Source organism: Rhinolophus ferrumequinum, chromosome 6 (assembly GCF_004115265.2).
Source record: "Rhinolophus ferrumequinum isolate MPI-CBG mRhiFer1 chromosome 6, mRhiFer1_v1.p, whole genome shotgun sequence".
Lineage (NCBI taxonomy): Eukaryota > Metazoa > Chordata > Mammalia > Chiroptera > Rhinolophidae > Rhinolophus > Rhinolophus ferrumequinum.
This window is the reverse complement of record NC_046289.1, coordinates 7,242,574-7,265,185: the sequence shown is the minus strand read 5'-3', so window position 1 is coordinate 7,265,185 and position 22,612 is coordinate 7,242,574. Positions and strand designations below refer to the sequence as shown.

Genomic DNA, 22,612 nt, shown 5'->3' with positions numbered 1-22,612 from the left:
GGAGGCGGGAGAAGGGCCCGGAAGCGAGCGGTTCCGGCTCCGAGGGGGCGGGGCGAGGGCGGGGAAGAGAGGAGGCGGCGCCGCAGGTCGGTTTGCGACGCCCTGGGAGGGAAGAGCAGGAGGAAGCCGGGAGCGCGCAGGTGAGCGTCCGCGGGGCCGGCTGTGGGCGGGCGAGCGGGAGGGCTGGCGGCGGCCGGAGGGCGTCAGGGAGGGCGGGCGAGGGGTCCTCCGGGCGGGACCCGGCGCAGCGGGCCGGGCCAGGAGGAGCGGCAGCAGAAGGGGCCCGGTGTGGGGCTGAGTTGGGTGCAGGGGCGGGTCCGGCCTGGGCCGCCCCGGTCACCCCAGACCCAGACCCCGGAACCCGGCGCTGGGAGCGCCGCCGGCTCCACGGGGAGGGCTGCGGCCGCTCTCTCGCCTCCCGCCGCCCCCGAGTGTTGACCGGTGCCTATTGTCAGCAAGTTGTTCGTCACCCGCCTCATTCAGGTATTGTTTCCAAAGCTTCATCTTCGTTACTGTTGGGCGGCTGGCTGCTTCCCGAGCGCTTTCTTCCTCCTGCTGTGCTGCGCCGGCGACCAGGAAACTTGAGTTTTCGAGGCATTTGTGGGCAGAACTGCCTCCTGTAATTAATGCTAACGCCTCCCGTCCCCTCAGAAACCTGGGCGAAGTGCTTGTGCTTTTCTGGGAATCTGCGCCATCGTATTTCTCTGCCTTTGGGGAGGCAACTCCTGCAGAGGCGAGGCTGGCTGGCTCTTAACTTAGTCAACCACGAAAGGTGTTTGCTGGCCTGGAAGCCAGATGTCCTGGGTTACAGTCCTGATACGGCCACTTATTAGCCCAGCCACCTTGATCCGGCCACTGCTCTCTCTAAACCTTTGCCAAGTGTGAGCGTATTAATAGCTAACCTCCCGGGCTTGTTATGAAAATTAAACGGTATGAGTGGGGAAGGAACCTAAGCAGAGTCTTGATTCATATAGTTCAATTAAGGATAGTAAAGTAAGACGGCCTGTTTAAGGAGATTTTGTGTATATGTTGATAACTCGTGAATGCCTTAGAAACACTAACACAGCCCCAAACTACTGTCAGGTGGAGAAAGGTTTGGTTCCCCTTTCCACACCACCTTTTCATGTTGGAACCAGTGTGCTCGCCAGTGTACATATGTAGGTGCTTGGATTGTTGGTACCCCTCATTTGTAGCCCTGTCCCAAGCATTCTCAGTTACTTCAATTTCCTTGCTCTTCATTCAGCAATATTTGTTAAGGGTCCATTAAACGAAAGTCTCTGCAACTGGTAAGGTTTACGTAACAGGTAAAGAAGAATCAGGCAAAACCTTCAAGGAGCTTATGTTCTCGAGTGAAAGGTCTGTTCCTTTAATCAGTAAATATTTATTGATTGCCTGCCTGAGCCAGGGACTATTCTAAGTGCTGGGGATATAGCAGTGAACTAATTAAGGCCCTGCCCTCCCGAAGTTTACATTTTGTTGAAGGCAAGGGAAACTAACAGTAATCGCATAAATCATATGCCATCTGGTGATATGGGCCGTAGGAAAAAAAAATGAAGCACTGGAGAGGAAAGAGATTTGTCACTTTTATATAAAGGAGTAAGCGAAGGTCTCCCTTATTTAATAAGGTGACATTTTAGCAGAGACTTGGAGAAAGCTGGGGAGCAAGGCACGTGAATACGTGGAATAGTTGTTTTCCAAGCAGGAGGAACAGCAAGTGTGAGGCTCTATGGCAAAAGCATGCTTGGTGGGGTCAAGGACCATCAGAAAGGGGTGCAGGGAATAGTAGAGGGGTCAGGTCATAGAGGGCATTGTAGGCAATGATAACAACTTGGGCTTTTACTCTGGGTGAAGGAGTTTGAGGAGAGGTGACATAATCTGGCCTGTTTTAACAGGATCGTGCTAACCGCTGTGTTGAAATAGACTTGTGTGGGATGGGAGAACCAAAGGAGAAAAGAAAACCGGTTAGAAGGACATTGCAATAATCTAGACAAAAGATGACAGTGGCTTGAGTTAGAGTGGTAGCAGTGATGATGGTAAGAAGCAGTTGGATTCTGGATATAGAGGGTGCCAAAAACATGTATACACGTTTTAAGAAAGGAAAAAGCTATTAAAATTGTGACAATATATACCGGTAACAAAAAATGAATACAAGTCCTATGTATACATGTTTTTGGCACCCCCACTATTTTGAAGATAGGAAGCCATGTCTGTGAATATAATGATAACACTTGCCATAGCGAGAATAGAAACAAAGATGGGATCTCATCTGGCAGAGAATTAGACTAGGTTTGGGAGGTTTGAACTGGACTTTTGAGGAATGGGTGCAACTGACTTCTTTCAGGTTTATATGTTTTGTTTTGGAATGTAAAATTACAAGTACATTCAGGCTGTTCATAGAATGCCTGAAATTTCAAATATAAGAAAAATATAAAAATTGGAAACTTTTATAACAGACGTACTCTCTTTAAAGTTAGGTGTGTTGCCTTGTACATTATGCTTTCTAGGAGAAACTCAGCATAAATGTTAAGGTGTAGGACCTGTTGTCATCATACCTTTCGCTCAAATAGGGTACAAACTCAGCCTAAATCACAATGCTATTTTTGTGTTTTATCAAAGTACTATCACAAAATGTTAACAACTAGCATTAATTGAGGAAGATGGAGATAATCCCTGACCATTGTCAACTTCTAATGAGTTCTATAAAAGGATACCGAATGGGTCATTCTTCAGAATAATCCATGTTAACATGTGAAATAGAAGAAAAGCCGATGGGACGTCATTGGCCTTTTTTAAAAACTTGCACCTGATGTAACAGGAACATGATGTTCGGGCTCCCACATCGCGTGGCTCTTGGAGTTATACAAGGCAGCAGCTACAGCCATCCTACATAATGTAAAGAATCAAACGGCTGGAGTTTCGAGGTCAGCTCTTTTTTCTTTAAAGATATTTTTAAATATTTTTAGTGTATAATAATTGACGGATAATATTTCTTGAGCTTACCATGTGCCCAGCGCCACACGAAGCCCTTCCTAGATGTTCACTCGTTTAGTTCTCTCAGTATCCGTTTAAGGTAGATGCCATTGTTGGCTTCATCTTAGAGAGGAGGAATGTGTGACGGAAATTAAAATATCTTGCCTGGAGTTGCAGCAGAGTAACTAAGAAGCAGGACTGAGATTCTAGCCCCATCATTTTGCTCAAGAGCCCCTTAACCAGCACATACAGACCGCTTCTTGTTCATGTTGAGAGGGTTTTGCAGACTTGATGTATGATACAATAAAAGGAACCATGATTACGATATTGCCTTCTAGCCCTCAGCTGACTGTTGTAAATTCAGCTGGAAAAGCAAACTTTCTTTCAGAGTGAAAATTTGAAATCTGTACACTGCTCTTGTAATCTTTCAGGTTCTGTTCTTTTGTCAGGCTGGTTCCTAAATTAATTATGCATGATGTTATAAGGAGTCATTTTGGAAACTTTATACGAGGTGATGCAATTTAGCAGAATAACTAATAGCAACTGTAAGGTATTACAATTTTTAAAGATGCTGGCAACAGAATATTGCTCAGAACCTGTTGGAAAGCCAATTTAGAGTTTAAATAGAAAGCAAGCAAAGAAGTTTTCTGTTTATATCTGTTTAGATATTAATTTGTCTTGTGTTGGTTAGAATGTACTTTAATTTAAATATAGTACCAAATTCTCTATGTAACCTAGAGGATTGATTGTATAGAAACAAAAACTTAATTCCTGGAATTTTTTTAAGCATTCAATTTTTGAGTCTTTTCTTAGACTCTCATTTACAGTTTCTGGTTTTGAAGGAAAAGTTGTTTACAGGGTTATACTGTTGGCTCCTTTTTTGCAGTTTAAAAGGCTTCCCAAATTAACACTATCACCCTCAGCTCCCCCCTTAATCAACAAAAGTACAATACAGTTCTGTTGGCTAGATTTGTTACTACTAGGTTGTGTGTTTGTGTCTCTGTCATTGTTGAAAGTGAGGTACAGAGTAGTTTTATAAATCAATATACAAATGGAAAAATGGGCTTTTTTATTTGAATTACAGGTAGTTTATATTTGTAGCATTACAAATGATTCTGATTAAATTTTTTTCAAAATAAACATAAGTCTCAGAGCTGTTGAAAACAGATGAAGTGTTATGTGTTACAGAAAATAAAGGTGAAACTAACTTTAGCATTGCCTAAATTCTAAATGTTGCTGTTTGTAATTAATCAACTTTCTTCATCTTTAATTTCAAAACCTTTGTTTAAAATGCAGATAAATTCAAACCTCTCATTTTATTTAAAACTGAAGGTACTAGTTATTTTAACTATCTTAATAGCCTGGCTTCCCTAAGAAGAAAAATGTTTCTGCTTTCTACACCTTATACTTTCTAATATATCACATTGTTAAAGTTTTTTTTGGTCTTGTTGCAAACATAACACATTTTTTTTGCCATAGAAAAATTAGAATATAAAAAAAATAAGTAGAGAATAAAGGACTTAGAAATCACTATCTTGATAACCAGTTTCATGAATGCTCCAAAAAACACTAACACAGCCCAGAAATCATATGAACAGATGGAGTAAGAGCTATCAATAATTACCTTAACTTGTAACAGAGGACAATATCATAACTAAAGTGGGAAGAGCTATAAAGAGTCAGAAAAAGTCTTACTCGGTGCTAACCTGCTACCCTTCTACCAGCTCCCATCTATGCCTGTTAATCTTGTATCCCCAGACCCAGTGCCTGGAATTTTCAGCTCTTTGAGATAATTCCTTGGATTAAAACACTATTCCTCTTACTTACTTTTCACTCAAATATTCCTCACTCAGATATTCCTATCAGAGGCAAAGAAACCCTGGGGTGTGGAGGCATAACCTAAAGAGGACATGGTTTGAGACTTCCATTTGCTATACAATTCTAGGTGATTTTGTATCATACTCCATAATATTGTTACTATAACAGTGATGTGTATTTTCTAGGAATGTCCATCCTGTTTATCCTGTGACTTTGTATGCCCCTTGTCACCAACCTGAGTGCCACATCTTGAGAAGCAGAGAGTCAAAATTTTTTCTTATATTCAGTGAAGGCCTGCTTTGTGCCAAACACTGTCCTGGTGATATAGATATTACAGGCCCCCATTTGCAATGAAGTATGATAAGTACAGCAGTATCAGTGCAGAGATTCTACTAAGAAAGATAGTGATTACCTTTATCTTGAGATCAGGTACAGAATCCTGAAATAGATGTATATGAGCTGAATTTGGAAGGATTAAAAGTCTGAAAGTAGTGTCAAAGTACAAATTTTTTAAAATTAAAAACATGGTTCTTATACATAATAAGCATGTGTCAGAACTGCATTTAACTTGTTAATGAAGGAACCCACAAGATAGTAAAGTTGATTCAAAGTAGTGTAGGAGAGACTAAAATCAGTGAAAGAAAAACTGATGTAGTAAGATGGCAGAATTAGCTCAAAACTGTTAATGGGGTTCCCACTCTGGCTAAGATAGAGTAACAGAGACCAGATTGACTCTTACCTGAAACAATAAAAAACAGTGGGCAAAAATACCTAAAATTGTGTTTAAGACTTTGGGCATCAGGCAATAAAGGACAGTAATCCCTAAGAGGCAAGATACAAATGAAGTGAAACTCTTACTCCAGTTTATTGTTTGGAGACCATTTCCAGGCTTGGCCCTGAGAGGAGAAACTGGTATAGCCTGCCAGTCTTCTCGAATTGAGAATATAGGTCTAGGAGTCGATAGGCAGCTAGGAGAAAGTCCTGGAAAGTAGAGAGCTTCACAGAGAGTGAGAGCTGTGGAGAGGTAGAGGGTACCCCTCTAACCTGCAACTCAGTATTGATCAGCACATAGGTATAAGGAAAATTCCCAACGTTGGGGAAAGAACTACCTAAAAGAAGTAGAGGAATTTTCAGAGTTCCAACAAGACCAGGCAGGGATAGTTTCTGTTTCTATCTCCCATAATGGAAAACCTCATAAATTCTTAGGGCATCAAGTAGAGTACTCAGAAAGGTTTGCCTCTACAGTGGAACAAAATTAACCAGAGACTAAATACAGCTTTGATACTGCATTTAAAAACCTAAAAGCAACACTCAAAAGGATTGAGCTTTTTCCAGATAACTACATCCCAGGACAGTGCTCAGTAATATTTATAGGAATATTAAAATATCCAGCCCCATGCAAGGTAAAATTCACACTGTCTGGCATCCAATCAAAAATTACCAGACATGCAAAGCCCGTAATAAGGAGGAAAATCTATCAATTAAAACTAACCCAGAAATAACAACAATAAAATTTGTAGACAGTATGGTAAAACACTCATTATAGTTATTTCATATGTTTAAAAAAATTAGAGATTAAGTAGAGACATGGAAAATATATTATTTTTAAAAAGGTGGGGTGCTGGCCCAGTGGCTCAGGCGGTTGGAGCGCCTTGCTCCCAATGCCAAGGTCACTGGTTTGATTCCCACGTGGGCTAGTGAGCTGCGCCCTCTACAGCTAAGACTGTGAACAACGGCTCTCCCTGGAGCTGGGCTGCTGTTAGCAGCTGGAGGTTGGCATGTGCTGCCATGAGCAGCCAGTGGCAGCGTGAGTGGCCAGAATGGGCTCCTGTGAGCGGCTGGCCAGCAACTGACTGTCTCAGCCAGTGAAGGGGAGTGCAAGGCTCATAATACCAGCATGGGCCAGGGAGCTGTGTCCTGTACAACTAGGCTGAGAAACAACGGCTTGAACCAGAGTGGGGGGTGGAGGTGGAAAAAAGCGGGGAGGGGAAGACCCAAGTAGAAGAGATTAGATACTGAAGAAGAAAAGATTAATGAACCTGAAGACATAGAAATAGAAACTATTCAAAGTGAAACACAAAGAGAAAAGAGACTGAAAAATGAACAAAACTGTGAGGAATGGGACAACTTCCCTTGGACTAATTCAAGCAACTGGAGTCCCAAAGAGAAGAAGGACAGATAAATGTCTGAAGAAGTAATGTCCAAAAATTTTCAAAATGTGTTAAAAGCTATAAATCCACAGGTGCAAATAGCTCAGTGAACCCCAAGCAAAAGAAACATGACGAAAACTATAGCAAGAAAAACAAAGAAAACATTGACATCAGATATCTCATGGGAAACAATGCAATCAAGATGAAATAGAGAAACATCTTTGAAATCTTGAAAGGGAAAGAAATACCTATCAATCTAGGAGTCTATACCCAGCAAAACTACCTTTTCAATAATGAAGGTGAAAGGAAGACTCGTTCACATATAGAAAAGCTGATGGAATTTAACAACATCAAACCTGTACTACAGGAAACTTAAAGGAAATCCATCAGGCAGAAGGAAAATGATACAGATCATAGATGCAGATGTAGATCAACACAAAGGAATGCGGGTCACCAGAAATATTAGGTTGGTGCAAAAGTAATAGCAGTTTCAAAGGTTAAAAACGATTGCAAAAACTGCAATTACTTTTGCACCAACCTAACTAATAGTAACAATATGGTTAAATATAAAATACTTTTTTTCTTATTACCTAAATCTCTGAAAAATAGTTGACTGTATAAAGAAAAATAACCTGTATTATGAAGTTTCTAACATGTAGAAGTAAAATGTATGACAAAAATAGCACAGACTATTTATAGTATGCTCTTGCTACTGTGTTTCCCCGAAAATAAGACCTAGCTGGACCATCAGCTCTAATGCGTCTTTTGGAGCAAAAATTAATGTAAGACCTTATATTATATTATATTATATTATATTATATTATATTATATTATATTACATAAGACCAGATCTTATATTAAAATAAGACCAACCAGGTCTTACATTAATTTTTGCTCCAAAAGACGCATTAGAGCTGATGGTCTGGCTAGGTCTTATTTTCAGAGAAATATGGTAGTTTCTTTGAGTATATAGTAAGTGCTATAATATCACTTGAGGTAGACTAATAAATTAAAGGTGTATACTATAAACTCTACAGCAACCACCATAAACACAACAAAGGGTTAGAGTTAATAAGCCACCAAAGAATGTAAAATAGAATCCTAAAAAGTGGTTAGTCCAAAAGTAAGCAGAAAAATAAGGAAAAGGGAATAAAGTTCAGATGGGACAAATAGAAAACAAATAGCAAGGTAGATAGTAACCGTATTAATCCATCACAGTAATCATGTTAAATGTAAATAGTCTAAACATCCCAATTAAAAGGCAAAGATCAGGACCGGCCCAGTGGCTCCGGCAGTTAGAGCTCCATGCTCCTAACTCCGAAGGCTGCCGGATCGATTCCCACATGGGCCAGGGGGCTCTCAACCACAAGATTGCCGGTTCAATTCCTCAAGTCCCACAAGGGATGGTGGGCAGCACCCCCTGCAACTAAGATTGAACACGGCACCTTGAGCTGAGCTGCCGCTGAGCTCCTGGATGGCTCAGTTGGTTGGAGCGCCTCCTCTCAACCATAAGATTGCCAGTTCGCCCCCTGTAACTAGCATCGGCAACTGGATTTGAAGCTGGGCAGCACCCTCCACAGCTAAGATTGAAAGGACAACAACTTGACTTGGAAAAAAGTCCTGGAAGTGCACACTGTTCCCCAATAAAGTCCTGTTCCCCTTCCCCAATAAAATCTTTTTTTTAAAAAAAAAAAAAAGGTAAAGATCACCAGATTGGATAAAAAAGCAGAACCAAATGATATCCTGCCTACAAGAAACCCACTATAAATATAAAGACATTGCTATTCCCATTCTTGAGAGATTAAAACAGCTTATTTTATCAATTAAAATTCCCCTGTGTAGGTATCAGCACCCTGTCAAATTGGGGTAGCCCTACCCATTGCTGCCTTAACAATTACCATGTATTAGACTAGCTAGGCTAGTCTTTCTATTCTTCCCACACCCTGCATGGACTCTTGCTTATGCTTTATCTCCTATAAAGAAGCTGTCACAACTCTCAAGTCCTTTTAGCTTATCTATAACTCCTCATTTGTGTTCATTCAAGACCAATTTTGACTGACCTGTTCCATGAGCCAAGCCTTGTTATAACCAACCATTATATCATAGATCTTGGAGTGTCAGAGCTCTCAAGAACAGTAAAGGATTTCCCATCCATTCCCTATTTTATAGATGAGAAAACCGTGAGTCCAATGAGGTTACATGGCCAGCCTGAGTTCATCGAAGCGTAGTGGTAAGTTTGTCGTAGGACCACGACATGGCATTGTTTTCTGTAATTATGTGCCCTTCACAATTGAATGCACTTCATCGGTTATAATGATGATGTGTGTGCATGGGGTTAATACTTACCAACCTCCTTCGTGGACCTCTTGTCTCCCAAGTTAGGCTCTAAGTGACCCGTCGACGTTTTCAATTAGCATTGTAACGCTTACAGAAATGCTGGATATGTAGATACACAGAAGATTACGATATTTGATTAATAAACTTAGGATCTAAATAGACAAGGTTGCTAAGTATAAGACGTAATTCATTAGTTTTTGCCATTTGAAATAATGATGGTTAATTCCCTTCCATGGAGAAGCTAAGATTCAAAATAGATTTTCTAACACATAGTTCCAAATTCTCCTAGTCCTATGTACAGTAAGTTTAATTCAGTACCTTTACATCTATTTTTTCAACCATAATATAAACTCAGTTCATTATTATCCACAAATATTCACAAAGGTCTCGACATACGCTGTCTATCATAGTAGCCACTAGCTATTTAAATGTAAATGAATGAAAATTAAATGTGAAATTCAGTTCCTCAGTCACTCTATCCAAACTTCAAGTGCTTAATAGCCATATGTGCCTAGTAGCTACTCTATTGGTTAGCACAGTTAAAGAACATTTGTATCATCACAGAAAGTTCTGTTGGTCTAGAATTTCTTATGATAAGTTGTTTTGCCTACAGAAAGGGAAACCATGGATATTTACAGAATTCGTATTGGTGAGTCAGACATTCTGATAACCTGACAGCAGCTGTGATGTGTTGCTAGTAATTCTGGTAATCCTCCTTTCACTGAAACGGGCATGTATTTCCTCATCCTCAGGGCAGGCCTCCACAGTCAGGTACACAATATAATCCGCTGAGCAGTCAGAAGAAAGTCGGTTAGCATTTCATATTTTACCTTCTCCTGTTTAAATTCCTATGTATGTTTTCATAGTTTAGTTGTAGTAGAATATATATAAACGTACATATAATGAGGTTTCTGCTCAAAATATTTTTAGTTAATTGGGATGCATAATCAAAAAAGTAGAAACCAAGTGCCCCATGGTTGAGGCTCCCCCAGTTGGTCTCTGCTTTGCTTCTGTACCCCGTCATAACCACCTGACTTCATGTTTTTGTGGCTCTGTGTACAAACTCCTCAAGAGAGGACCTACTCAGACAGGCCAGTTCCCATCCAGAATCTAGTCATTGGACCAAGCTCTTCATTTAGGATAATTAGAAATGGTGCCTTTAATTGAAATACCCATCCCCAGTACATTGTGCTATGATGATGGTGCTGGAGTTACAGGGTACAAAGCATGAAACCTACAATGCCCTCCCCCCAAAGCTGTCCATGTTCTAATCCCCAGAAACAGACCATGTTACCTTATACGATAAAAGGAATTTTACAGGTCTGATTAAGTTAAGGACCTTGAAAGGGGAAGGGATTGTCTGGGAAGGCCCAATGTAATCATAAGTGTCCTCATAAAAGAAGTACAGGTGTCAAGAGTCAGAAAGAGGAGATGTGAGCGCAGAACCAGAGGTTGGAGTGATGTGCTTTGAAGGTGGAGGAATGGACCACAAGCCAAGGAATGCAGGTGGCCTCTAGAAGCTAGAAAAGGCAAGGAAACAAATTCTCCCCTGAAGCCCCCAGAAGGAACTCAGCCCTGCTGACACCTCCAGAATTGTAAGAATTTCTCACCTCCAGAATTGTAAGAAAATAAATTTGTGTTGTATTAAGCCACTAAGTTTGTTATAATTTGTTACAGCTACAATATGAAACTAATAAACACATATTGATGTTCAAATTCTATAAAACCTTTATAAGCACTTTCTATAGGACAGGCACAAAAGTATCAGGGTTCTGTATTTCCAGCCTCTTCTCTAAAGCTCTTAAAGAGCTAAATCAATCTTTGCTTTTCGTTTCTGGTAGTCTCCTAAATCAGTTAGGATACTTTCAGTTGCCAGTAAAATAATGGGAATATATTGGCTCCAATAACTGAACAGTGCAAAGCAGGGGCAGCCATCAGGTCTCTGGCTCCAGTTCTCAGTGACTTTTTTGGTTCCATACTTTTCTCATTGTCAGCATCATTCTTGCGCTAGTTTCCCCCATCTCAAGATGGTGGCCGGGAACACCTGGGGCTCTGTACTCTGTTCTGGGTGAAAGTGACTGGGGAGAAGTTCGCGTGTTGATCAGCTTAGGACAGTCTGTAACTGAGGTCGGGGTCAGTCTCACCCAAATCGCTTGCTTACTTTACTCATTTGCAGAAGGGGTCGTTACGATTCCCCTTTGAAAACCTGGGTGCTATTAGGAAAGGCTATTGATAAATAAGACCCTGAGACAGCCAACAGAAGAAAAATTGTTATAGTACCTTACAACAATAAGAGCTTAAAATGTTATCAACTTGTGTAGTGCTTCAATAATAAAGTCTATCATTTTTTATTTATATGTATCATTATCAAAAGTTCTTAATGTCTGCTATTTTACATGTCATTCAAAGATATTTTAGAAAACATCTTCTAGACATTCAGTCTTAGGAAAGGGGTCTTTCTCTTTTTTGCCCTTTGGTGCTAAATATTACACAGCAGCTTGATGACCGACTTTTCCGACCTGGGAGGATTTCTCCATTCTAGTATTGGATTCTTCATCTTTCTCCATCATTAAGGTCTTCATTACAATGAATTAGACTCTTGCTTTAAAACTTTATATATTGTCACGCTGCCTCATATAAACATCTTTTTCATGTAATGATTTTTTTTCCCCAGTGGGCCTCAGATTAATGATTATTATTTGTGACACCCCTAATTGAGGTGTACTTGATTACTTAAGTCAAAAAAGATGTTTGGTATCCATGATGTTAAGAGATTTATAGTGAGCAGTCACATTTCAAAGTCTTCAGACTGACTCCATAAAAGTAAAACTGGGCTCGTTTTTATACATGAAACCAAGTATACAGGAGTATGATTATTTTTAGAGTAAGGTAGAAATTTTTAGAAAATCAAATATTTTCACATTCGTATGTAGTAAATCGATGTTAGATTTCAGATATTTAACAAATTGCACCAGCAATAATTGGTAAATTAATTAACTTGTTAGGAGTAACTAATTCTGTAAAGTGCTGTGGGAAGCTAGATAAATGATCTTTAAAACATATCATTAGTTGAACTAGGACTGGAAGAATATATTTGTACGTTTGCTATGTAATTTTTTAAAATAGCTTTACATAGGTTATCATAAATTGCTTTTAGCAAACAGTTTTGACTTTTGTAATGTGCAAATGACATGCAGCTGTAGGAACTCTTGCTCCTTATGATTTTTCCTGGTAATTTAGAGTGACTGTATAGTATAATCACCCAGAAGATCTGAAAATCTCCCAGAGATTTCTAATTCTGTTTCTCTAAGGTGGGATCAGTGGCTGAGGACAGCATTCTTTGCCTCTCAAATTGGCAAATATTAAAAAGTATTGGAGAGTGTGGTGGGAAAGAGTACAGTCCCTCATATTCTATTGGGAGAGTTTAAATCATACAGCCTTTTTTGAAGGGTGAATCTGTGGTATCTATTGAAAGTTGAAATGAGCATGTATTTTGACTCAGCAATTCCAGTTCTAAATATCTATCCTAGAAAAACAATTTTACATTTAAAAAGTAGGATGTACCAAGATTTTTACTGAGGCATTGTTTGAAATAGCTAAAAACTAACATTCTCAATTCTTATCAGCATAGGAATTAACCTTTTGGGGAGAAGTGGAGAACAGGGATTTTTTTTTTTTTAAATCTATGTGTCTATAATTTTGCTGTAAAAAACGACTGGAAATGGTTTTAAACAATATTTTCCCTAAAAGTATCCGCTAGCTAATGTTTCCTACAAAGTAGCAGATGCCAGGCATAGCTACTTTTAATGAAACACTGACATTGGGAATGTCTTTCTGTGAGCAAGTTTTCTGTCTCCTTTTTTGCAGAATGGAAACAGACTGTAATCCCATGGAGCTAAGCGGTATGTCAGGATTTGAAGAAGATGCTGAGCTCAATGGTTATGAAGGAACTGACATGAAAGACATGAAGCTAGAAGCAGAAGCAGTTGTAAATGATGTTCTCTTTGCTGTTAACAACATGTTTGTCTCGAAAACCCTGCGCTGTGCAGACGACGTGGCCTACATCAACGTGGAGACCAGAGAAAGGAACAGATACTGCCTGGAGCTCACTGAAGCAGGGCTCAGGGTAAGTCCCTCTGCTTTTTTGAAAGACATGTGTTCATATCGTCACCATTTTATCAGAGAGAGGCTGGGGAGTAGGAAAGAATGTTAAATGAGAACTCAGCACTCAGTAGCTTCCAAGATATTTTTAAGGAAAACGTTTTTTTCCTAGGAATTTTTAATAAACCTAAAGTCTTTCGGTCAACATGGGGAAATGGAATTTTTTTAAAAAAAGAGAAAAACATTTGATTTGTAGAGTGTTACTTTGTTCTAATCATCTCCCCCAAAATTAATTTATTTCTTACCTATAGCTAAATATGTCCACCATAATTATGCATTGTCTACGTTGGATGGGTTTTGCAATCGTTATATTGAGAGGATCTTTTTCCACCTCTTATAATAAATATCTCTTCTATAAAACATATTTTACTCCACTGTTCTCTAGCTAATAGATCAGAATTAAGTCACAGCAGACAGTTGTGTCTCCAAATTTCCAAGAGTGTCCTGTTGGCTCTTTACTACATGCGAGCTTTTCTAGGCATAGTGACTTCCTTCCATCCTTTAAACCGGAATCCTGAGTTAAGAATAATAGAAAGCATCAGCCGAGATCAACTTTTCATTGGGAAAAAAACAAAAAACTTACTATTATAAAAATTTTGACCTGCTGAACAAAGGAGTAGTCATTAGAAACTCCAAATTTTAGTTTTAACTTTAATAATTAATTAATATTCAATCTTGGTCAAAGACCTCTGACATTTCTGTTTCTCTATATGTTGAGAGGAGTTCCCCCAAAAGTGGCACGGTATCATATGATAAGGCAGAGGGCAAGGCCTAAGGAAGTGCGAATGTCATATAATATTACGTTCAACGACCACATGAACATCTCCATTGCGCTACGTCCAGTTTCCTTAGGACGGGTAGGAATCACGTGTTCCGTGTGTTCCTTGTCAGAGGATCACTTACACGGAAGCAAACGTAAGGCTGCCATCTCATGCTCTCAGTTCCCTCGCGGCTGCCATGGAGGTGGCTGCTTTAGCTTTGGGTGTAACACTGACTTGACTAATTTTTGTGGACGCCTTCCTAAACCCCGGAATCTGTATTCGAAGCTTACAGTCATTAGAGTGGATCTTAAATAGGCAAAGTAAAAGTACAAATGACCCCAGGTAAATTAATTCTATCCTACATCGATTAATGCTAATAATACATTATCTGTTAACTCTAAGGTGGCTGTGGTGAGGTAGGAAGGGTTCTGATCAGAGTCACAAGTCTTACGTATGAATTTGAGTGATCTTGAGTGAGTCCATCGAGTCCCTAGTTCTTTACCTATACCCTGGAGATTAAAAAAAAAATAAAAAACAAAAAACTAAAAAGGGTTGGGGGTGATTATATGAATAAAGTAAGCAAAAAGATCTAGGTCAGTTATAAAACCTGGCATGTAGGTACTAAAAGGTTTGTTTGTTTTTTCAGCCTTGATATTTATTAACATTCACTGAGCGTCTATCCTGTGTCAGGAAGTGGAAATGAAACCACGAATAAGACATGATCCCTGTCCACTAGAAAGGCGACAATCTCACAGTAATAAGAGAGGGGCAAGCAGAATTGTAATACAGTTGTCCTGCTTGTCCAGTTTCGCTTTCCATAGTTTCAGTTACCTGGAGCCAACCATGGTCTGAAAATGTTAAGTGGAAAATTCCAGAAATAAACCATTTGTATGTTTCCAAATGCATGCCTTGCTGAATAGCGCGATGAAATCTTAGGCTGTCTTGCTCCGTGCTGCCCAGAACATGAATCACCCCTTTGGATCCCCGCTGTACACAACTCACCCGTTAGTCAGTTCCCTCTTGGTTATCAGAGAGAGAGACCACATTCACATAACTGTTATTACAGGGTATTGTTATCAGTGTTCTATCCTGTTATTGGTGATGGTTAACCTCTTAGTAATTTATAAATTAAACTTTCTCAGAGGTATGTATGTATAGGGAAAAAACAGTATATACAGGGTTCGGTACTATTCATGGTTTCAGGCTTCCACTGGGGGTCTCGGAACATGTCCCCTGCTGATAAGGAGGACAGCTGTACATTGTAGAAAGTGCTGCGATGCAACCTGGTTCTGAAGAGGTGTGACTCATCTTCCTTCAGTGTCTGCCTCTGCTTTTCATTAAAGCAGTAACAACAGCACTTCCATTTCCAACTTGCATCTTCTGTGGCTTGAATAGACGTCATAAAAATGTTGTGTTTATATAGGGAATTCACAAGCTTTAGTCAAGTCAACAAAAACTAAATCAATTTTGCCCTACTCTGTACTGGTGAACCATGTCTCATAATCTTGGCGGACAGAAAAGGTTTAACTGCGTTTAAAAAAACAAAAAAACACACAGAATAACGTTCCCTTTTATCTCACCGCCCTGTTAGATAAGTATTGTATTAGTCATATGAAAGTGGCCTTTCAGATAACTAATTATAAAGCAGGATTAAAGCTGTAAACAATTTCTAGAATTCTTTATAAAAACAGCCCAAATCAAGTACATAGTGATAAAAATATGGACTAATAATACATTATCTGGTAAAGGGCCTTTGTATAGTAGACACTCAGTGTATGTGGAATTAAATTGAAGCATGTTTTAGACTATGAAAAGGAAACACTGTTTTTGTGTAGCTTTTTAAATTCTTTCTCTATCTTACATTCCTTTTAAGACCAGGAGAGGTAAATCAAACCATTTAAATTTTGAGAAAAAAGTTATAAAGACAGCATTTTGCAGGTGTTTTTCCCATATGTTATAAATTGCTGAAGTATTAACGCTATTAAAAATATGCATATTCTAGCTATTGATTGAAAAACAGTGCCTTTAAAGAATGACCTATGTTTTTGCTTTCTATACCAAGATGAAATCCAATTATTGAATTCACTGTGGAATTTCTCTTGCAGGTGGTAGGTTATGCTTTTGACCAGGTGGATGATCATTTACAGACTCCCTACCATGAAACAGTCTACTCCCTGTTGGATACGATCAGCCCTGCCTACCGGGAAGCCTTTGGAAACGCACTCCTTCAAAGACTGGAAGCTTTGAAAAGGGATGGACAGTCATGACTAAGCTTTTTCCTTAGAGGATGCGGCTGCTGGTACAGAATGTTGACATAAAGCTTGAAATTCTTGCGTATGGTCATAGTAGAAAATGCATCTTTGGTTTTATGTCTTTATCATTTCTTGCTTCAAATTTAGGCTTTTGACTCAGAACATTACTGACTAATGAATTGCCTTTCTTAGTTTCTGATTCATTAAGAAAATCCTGAAGCCATTGCTGGGATACCATCTTAGGACATTCAGATTTCTTCATATAGTATCTTTGCATTTCAAAACCAAATCGGTATTTCCTTGTGTCATTACAGGGCTTTGATGCTGCCAGCACTCTCTATTACATAGAAAATTCTGGATTTGCACAGTAATTAGGAGTTAAAATCACCTAACTGCAGACTTTGATTCAGCTTGGACTGACTTTGCAGTAAACATTTTGGTACTAGCCTTACTGGAAACAAATAATTAACGACTAGTCTCCCTGGCACAAATTTTGAAATTCACTACTTCAGTTAATCTATTTATATTATTAATATGGACTGATAAAGATGAATTAATTACATATTACTTAGCTAGTATTAAATGAAAAACAGGGACTGAAATAGTTCTGCAGGTATTCCTTGTTTGCAACAGCCAGCCAACTAAGAGGACAAACCGTTAGCAAATGAATGTAATAATTACTTGTTTCCGAGGTATTTAAGCACATAAGCAAATACAGGAATAGGCTCCATTCTTTTTCTTAACAAAAAGCATCTTCAGTGTGTGGGATTTAAATGAAAGAAGACTCTGATTTCCTAAAAAACAATATTTTGGCCTGTGTTGATTCTTATTATGAATGTTTGTTTACATGATGTACAGTATATATTCAGAAAGTATTTTTGCTTCAGCGTTTACTTTCTACAGTGTAGTGCTTTCGTACTCCCACAGCTCCCCTCTTCCCCTAACAGATGTACAGTGTTCCGTCTCACTGCTAAATCTACAATGTAATATGAGTGCACTGTATGGGTTTGAAACCAAAGGATGAATGAAGCATTCAGAGACTTAATATTTGAAAAAGGGAGAATCTGCATTTTATATTTTATTACAGGTACTAATATTTATAAACTTAATAAAGTATATTATGCTGCTACATGTTTTCAAGTACGTGTTGAATAATGCTTGGGGAGGTTGTGTTTCTTTTTAATAATAGTCTAAAGCAGCAGCCATAGAAATGTTGAACTAAAATTCTACATCTGGACACACCTTGATAAATCTGTCATTGGAGGCTTTTTTTATCATTAAATAATAGGTACTTTTAGGCTCTGAAGATCATGTAGACCAGAGCAAATTAAAATTCAGTTTGGGTCACTTCATTGTCAAACATCATCGAAATGCTTTCATGATATTTGGTAAGTGCATATTCATCCTCAGCTTTATTTCCAGATGCTTAACTGTTAGGGCAATGAAGTCTAATTTCAGGTTGAACTTTCTCATGCTTAATCTCAGGCTAACTGTAAAGGGTATTTGTAAAGTTTGAATAAAATTCTGTTTACTCATTTTGAGTTAAGTATGAAGAAAAGTGATTGTATGTTTAAAAATTGAAATTATTCATTTTGTGATAAATGATCGATTCTAAGAGCTCCTGTTTCTATTTTTGAATTCAGTATTGTTACATTTTAATGTGAAGTGAATTGCTCTTTTTATTACTATGAAAGAGAAATAGAGAAAAAAGGTCTTAATAAAACTTCATAGTTTACTATTAAAACCTGTTAAAACCTCCACTAGGTATTAAAACGTCCATTTTACCTAGATTGTTTAGAGAATTTAGCCAGATAAATTAAGCCTTGATTACACTGCCAAAAGGGAAGAGGAAAAAAAAAAACAAACCCTGAATAAATCTTACAAATCGATAAGAAAAAAATGAGAATGGGCAAATAATATGATCAAACAACTCAGAAAAAAACACAAGTATCCAGAATCACTTGAAAGATGCTCAATTTGACTAGTAGTTCAAGAAAGGTAAATAGGTTTAGCTATGTTGGCCATTTCACCTAATAATTGAATAATTTCTCTTATTTAAATATAATGATACCAGTAAAGACTAGTGAGAGGGCATTCTTACATTCTATTGGAGGACATGTTGATGAAACCTTTCTGGAAAACTTGGTAATAGAGCCTTTACAAAGCTCATAACTTCTGTACTGGTAATATCTTAGCAATTTAGCATAGAAGGGTGTCTCAGCAAAAGATCCGCTGTAAGGATGTTCATTTTCTCTAATGAAAAATTGCAATGGCTCTAAAAAGTGATTAAGTTACACTACATTCTCTTGATGGAAAAATATGCAGCCGTTAAAAATCATGGGAAAAAAATGGCAGTGGGGGAAATTATACACCTGAAAATGATATGAAAGTGTAATCTCTTTTGAAAAATAATCTCATGAAATAGGGAAGTGAAATAAAATATTCCATGTGTTCATAGTAATCCTCATTGGTAAGAAAGGTGATTTTCACTTTCTTTATACCGTTTCATATTTGCTTGTATGAGGTTGGACGATTAACTTCGCAAACTTGTTGTACAATGTTGCTCAACTTTTTTGATATCAGAGGGATTATTCCTTATGAATTTGTACCAACTGGACAAACAGTTAACCAAGTTGACTATTTGGAAGTGCTGAAAAGACTGCATGGAAAAGTTAGATGACTTGAACTTTTCACCAACAATTCACGGCTCTTGCATCACGACAATGCACCAGCTCACACGGCACTGTCTGTGAGGGAGTTTTTAGCCAGTAAACAAATAACTGTATTGGAACTCCCTCCCTACTCACCTGATCTGGACCCCAATGACTTTTCTTTACCCGAAGATAAAGGAAATATTGAAAGGAAGACATTTTCATGAACATTCAGGCCATCAAGGGTAATATGACAACAGCTCTGATGGCCATTCCAGAAAAAGAGTTCCAAAATTGCTTTGAAGGGTGGACACGGCACTGGCATCGGTGCATAGCTTCCCAAGGGGAGTACTTTGAAGGTGACCACAGTGATATTCAGCAATGAGGTATGTAGTACTTTTTCTAGGATGAGTTTGCGAACCTAATTGTCAGGTATATACTAGTTGAAGGGGAAATGCAGTAAATACAGAGTTGAAGCCAGCTGAAGAACCTTTCTCTCTAGCAAAAGCACCAAGCAGTGCTCGGTTGTGTCCACTCCCAGGATTCTTGAACAGGTACTATGGTTATGAAAAGAGTGCACACCTCATTTCCCATGACGACACTCTTCCACTTTTCCTCCAGATCCAGAATCCATCGTTACATTTCCCAAATCAGCTGCCAGTGGTGTACTCATCATTAGCTCCTCCTGTCTCACACTGCGCTATTCTCTCTCCAGTGTTCAAAAACAACAAAATGCATTGTTTGATTGTCAAGGGAGAACAAGTTAGGAAAACACTGAGATTCTATGTGCATGTTGACTTCAGAACTCTTCCTTCCACCCCTTTATTTTGTGGATAACATCGTAAAAGATATGTAGGTTGGTATAACAGAATCTCCTTTCCTAACCTACCAATGCGATACATGTAAAATTATCTGGAAGCCATCCCCTTATAACTATGGCACTGGCTCACTTACCTGTTAACAGTGTAAACAATAAGAATGAAACATACCAGACATCACTGACGATGTCTTATAGTTGACCAGTTGAATAATTTTCAAAGTACTTACCTGCTTAATTTCATTATCAATAGAGACAAACTAAAAGTCTGGAAATGAGGCATCTAGTAAATTCTAGAATATTTGACCTAACAAGTTATTTGAAAGAATGCTGAGGTATATTTATTCCATCAAGTTTTGCACTGGTCTTGCATAAATATTGGGACATTTAAATCGACAGCACTTTGTTGTTGATATTTTTTTTAAAGGATGTTGCTGTGAGCGAGATGTTCTTTCAAAGAAGTTTTAATGAGATGTATAAAAAAGAAAGGGGGGTGGGGACAAAAAAAAGGAATGAGAAGGTTCCTATTTGTAGAAGTGTGCCTTAGGCTTGCACAATAAAAAGCCATTTCATCTTTGGAGACAACTTTAGAAAATGCTTTCCTGTCTGTCTTATTTAATCCTAACAGCCTAGTTCCGCTGGTGGTTTCACTCCTGTTTTACAGCCAATTCAACAGCTTGGGAAAGGTTCAAAGGTGGGTCCCAGGCTCCCACAAATGGCTGCAGAGCTGCCACTCAAGGCCCAATCTGAGTGCCTGACAGCCCAGAGCCTCCAAGTTGTCTGGAGCTTCCCGGCCACCTCCATTTTTTTGAGACAATCAGTATTTTAAAAATTAAAATTGCTGCATATGTTAAATACTTACATTTAACAAGTTAATGTGTAAAGCACAATATTTCAATAGACTCAGGCTATTCCAAGATAACAGATGGCAAGCTGTAGTTATCTTCCACCACGACCTTTGTGATGTGATGACCTCTGAGATAAAGTGAATGTCATCCTATCTGGGCAACTGCATATACAATCTTACCTGGAAAGGTCAAAGTCGCAATCCCATCCCTTTGTCAGGGTGGGTGAATGAATGAATCCCTGACTGGGTGGCCTCTAGCCGCCTCCCCGCCGCACCCCACTCCCAGAGGTCTTTCAGAACTGGTAGGAAATGACCCCTAAACCACTGAGCCCCGTGGACCAAGCAGCACTGGCTGCCCGGTGAGGACCACACGTGGTCCAGGACCCCAAACTCCAAAGCAGCGGATCTTTACAGTAGAGGATTACGTCACGTCCTCCGGGTCAGACCATCCCACAGAGGAATGTTACTCCAACCTTTCAGGGGAGGCTTAGGCTGTGGGGTTTATTTACCTTTTCCTCAGATTCATCAATAATTCTAGTCCTCCCTGTCAGGTGGACACTGGGACTAGTTTGCAAAGTTTCCGAATGAAAGAGAAGAAAGGGAACAGAGGACGCGCCCTGCCGGAGGGCACACAGCGTGTTAACAGAGCACAGGGCTCGGAGGAGGAGAGCACTCGCTTGGGGTTACCACCAGCCTGGCGACCAAGGCCCGGTGGAGCCCACAAAGCGCGGGGACCTCGTGGCCCCGCCCTCGCCCCAGGAACACCCCGCCCAACGCCCTAGGCCCTCCCCCCAGAGAGCCGCCAGGGCCCCCGCTGTCCCCAGGCCAAACGGCCTTGCCTCCTTGACAACCAAAGGGACGCTTTCTCCTTAGCAACCAGCGCGGCTCCCACCATGGCTGAAGAAGAGGAAATTACTGCCCAGACGGAGAAAGTTATCCGGATCCAGAGGGTGTTTATAAACCTGCTGGACTCATACAGCAGCAGAAACATCGGGAAGGTGAGTGTTTGCGGTCAGAGCAGAACCCTGGCCCCCAGCTCCCAGTCCCCTGCCCCAGGTCCCCAAACCCAGCGAGGTCCTGAGCCATGGGGCTCTATCAGGGCCACTCCTAAGACAGGGACTCCCCCGTCCTGGGCATGGCCAGTGCTCCCAGGACCCCAGTCTGCATCCAGGCTAGTCAAGCACATCAGGTGGAAGCCCAGGTGTTTAAAGATCACAGGTCCAGCCTCCGGTCCTCCCCTGTTAATGAGGGGAAACTGAGGCTCAGAGGAAGAAAGGGACCTGCACAGGGTCACATAGCGAGCTGAGGGCAGGGCCTGGAAACAGAGCCCAGGTCTCTGGCCTCCTAACTGGGTACTTTTAACACTCTGCCACTTCATCTGACGCAGGCAACTGATAAGAAAATAAGTGCAGTGGTTGTATCACCCACAAAGCAGTTTTCATTCAGCCATCCTTTCAACATACAGTTTGAGCATCTGTTGTGTACCAGGCACTGTTTTGGGCGCTGAGGCCGACTAAGCATCCTCTCCCTACTCCATTTGTAAGCACTGGGAAATGAATATATTCAAAATGAGGACCCTGGGACCCTTCACCTTCAAATGCTCCGTGGTCATAAGAAGAAAGCCATGATTTTACCATTTCCCTAAAGAGAACTTCTTGATTTTCTAGGGCTGTTGTAACAAATTACCACAACTGGGTGGCTTTAAACAATGGAATTTATTCATTCCCAGTTCTGGAGGCCAAAAGTCCAACATCAAGGTGTCGGTAGGGTTGGTTCCTACCAGGGCTCTAGGGGAGGATCTGTTCCATGCTTCTGTGTGAGCCTCCGGTGGCTGCCAGCTATCCCTGC

At 39.9% G+C, this 22,612-nt stretch overlaps 2 protein-coding genes across 3 annotated transcripts in view; both read left to right on the top strand.

Moving 5' to 3' along the window:
• The first annotated feature begins 69 nt into the window (after positions 1-69).
• GSKIP (GSK3B interacting protein) lies at positions 70-17,580 on the top strand. 2 transcript variants are annotated; one of them, XM_033109216.1, is made up of 3 exons: positions 70-140; positions 13,143-13,401; positions 16,303-17,580. In XM_033109216.1, the coding sequence occupies exons 2-3, from the start codon at positions 13,144-13,146 to the stop codon at positions 16,462-16,464; spliced, it is 420 nt and encodes a 139-aa protein (XP_032965107.1). In that variant the 5' UTR covers positions 70-140; position 13,143; the 3' UTR covers positions 16,465-17,580. The 2 variants fall into 2 exon arrangements, with proteins under 2 accessions (XP_032965107.1, XP_032965108.1); XM_033109217.1 differs by lacking the exon at positions 70-140 and adding an exon at positions 184-483 and having other exon boundaries at positions 16,303-16,510.
• A 4,051-nt stretch (positions 17,581-21,631) lies between these two features.
• AK7 (adenylate kinase 7) overlaps positions 21,632-22,612 on the top strand; it is a 56,338-nt gene continuing 55,357 nt past the window's right edge. The window contains exon 1 of the mRNA XM_033109712.1: positions 21,632-21,762. Coding sequence (XP_032965603.1) covers positions 21,658-21,762 — 105 coding nt within the window. The 5' untranslated portion in view covers positions 21,632-21,657. The remainder of the gene's footprint in view (positions 21,763-22,612) is intronic.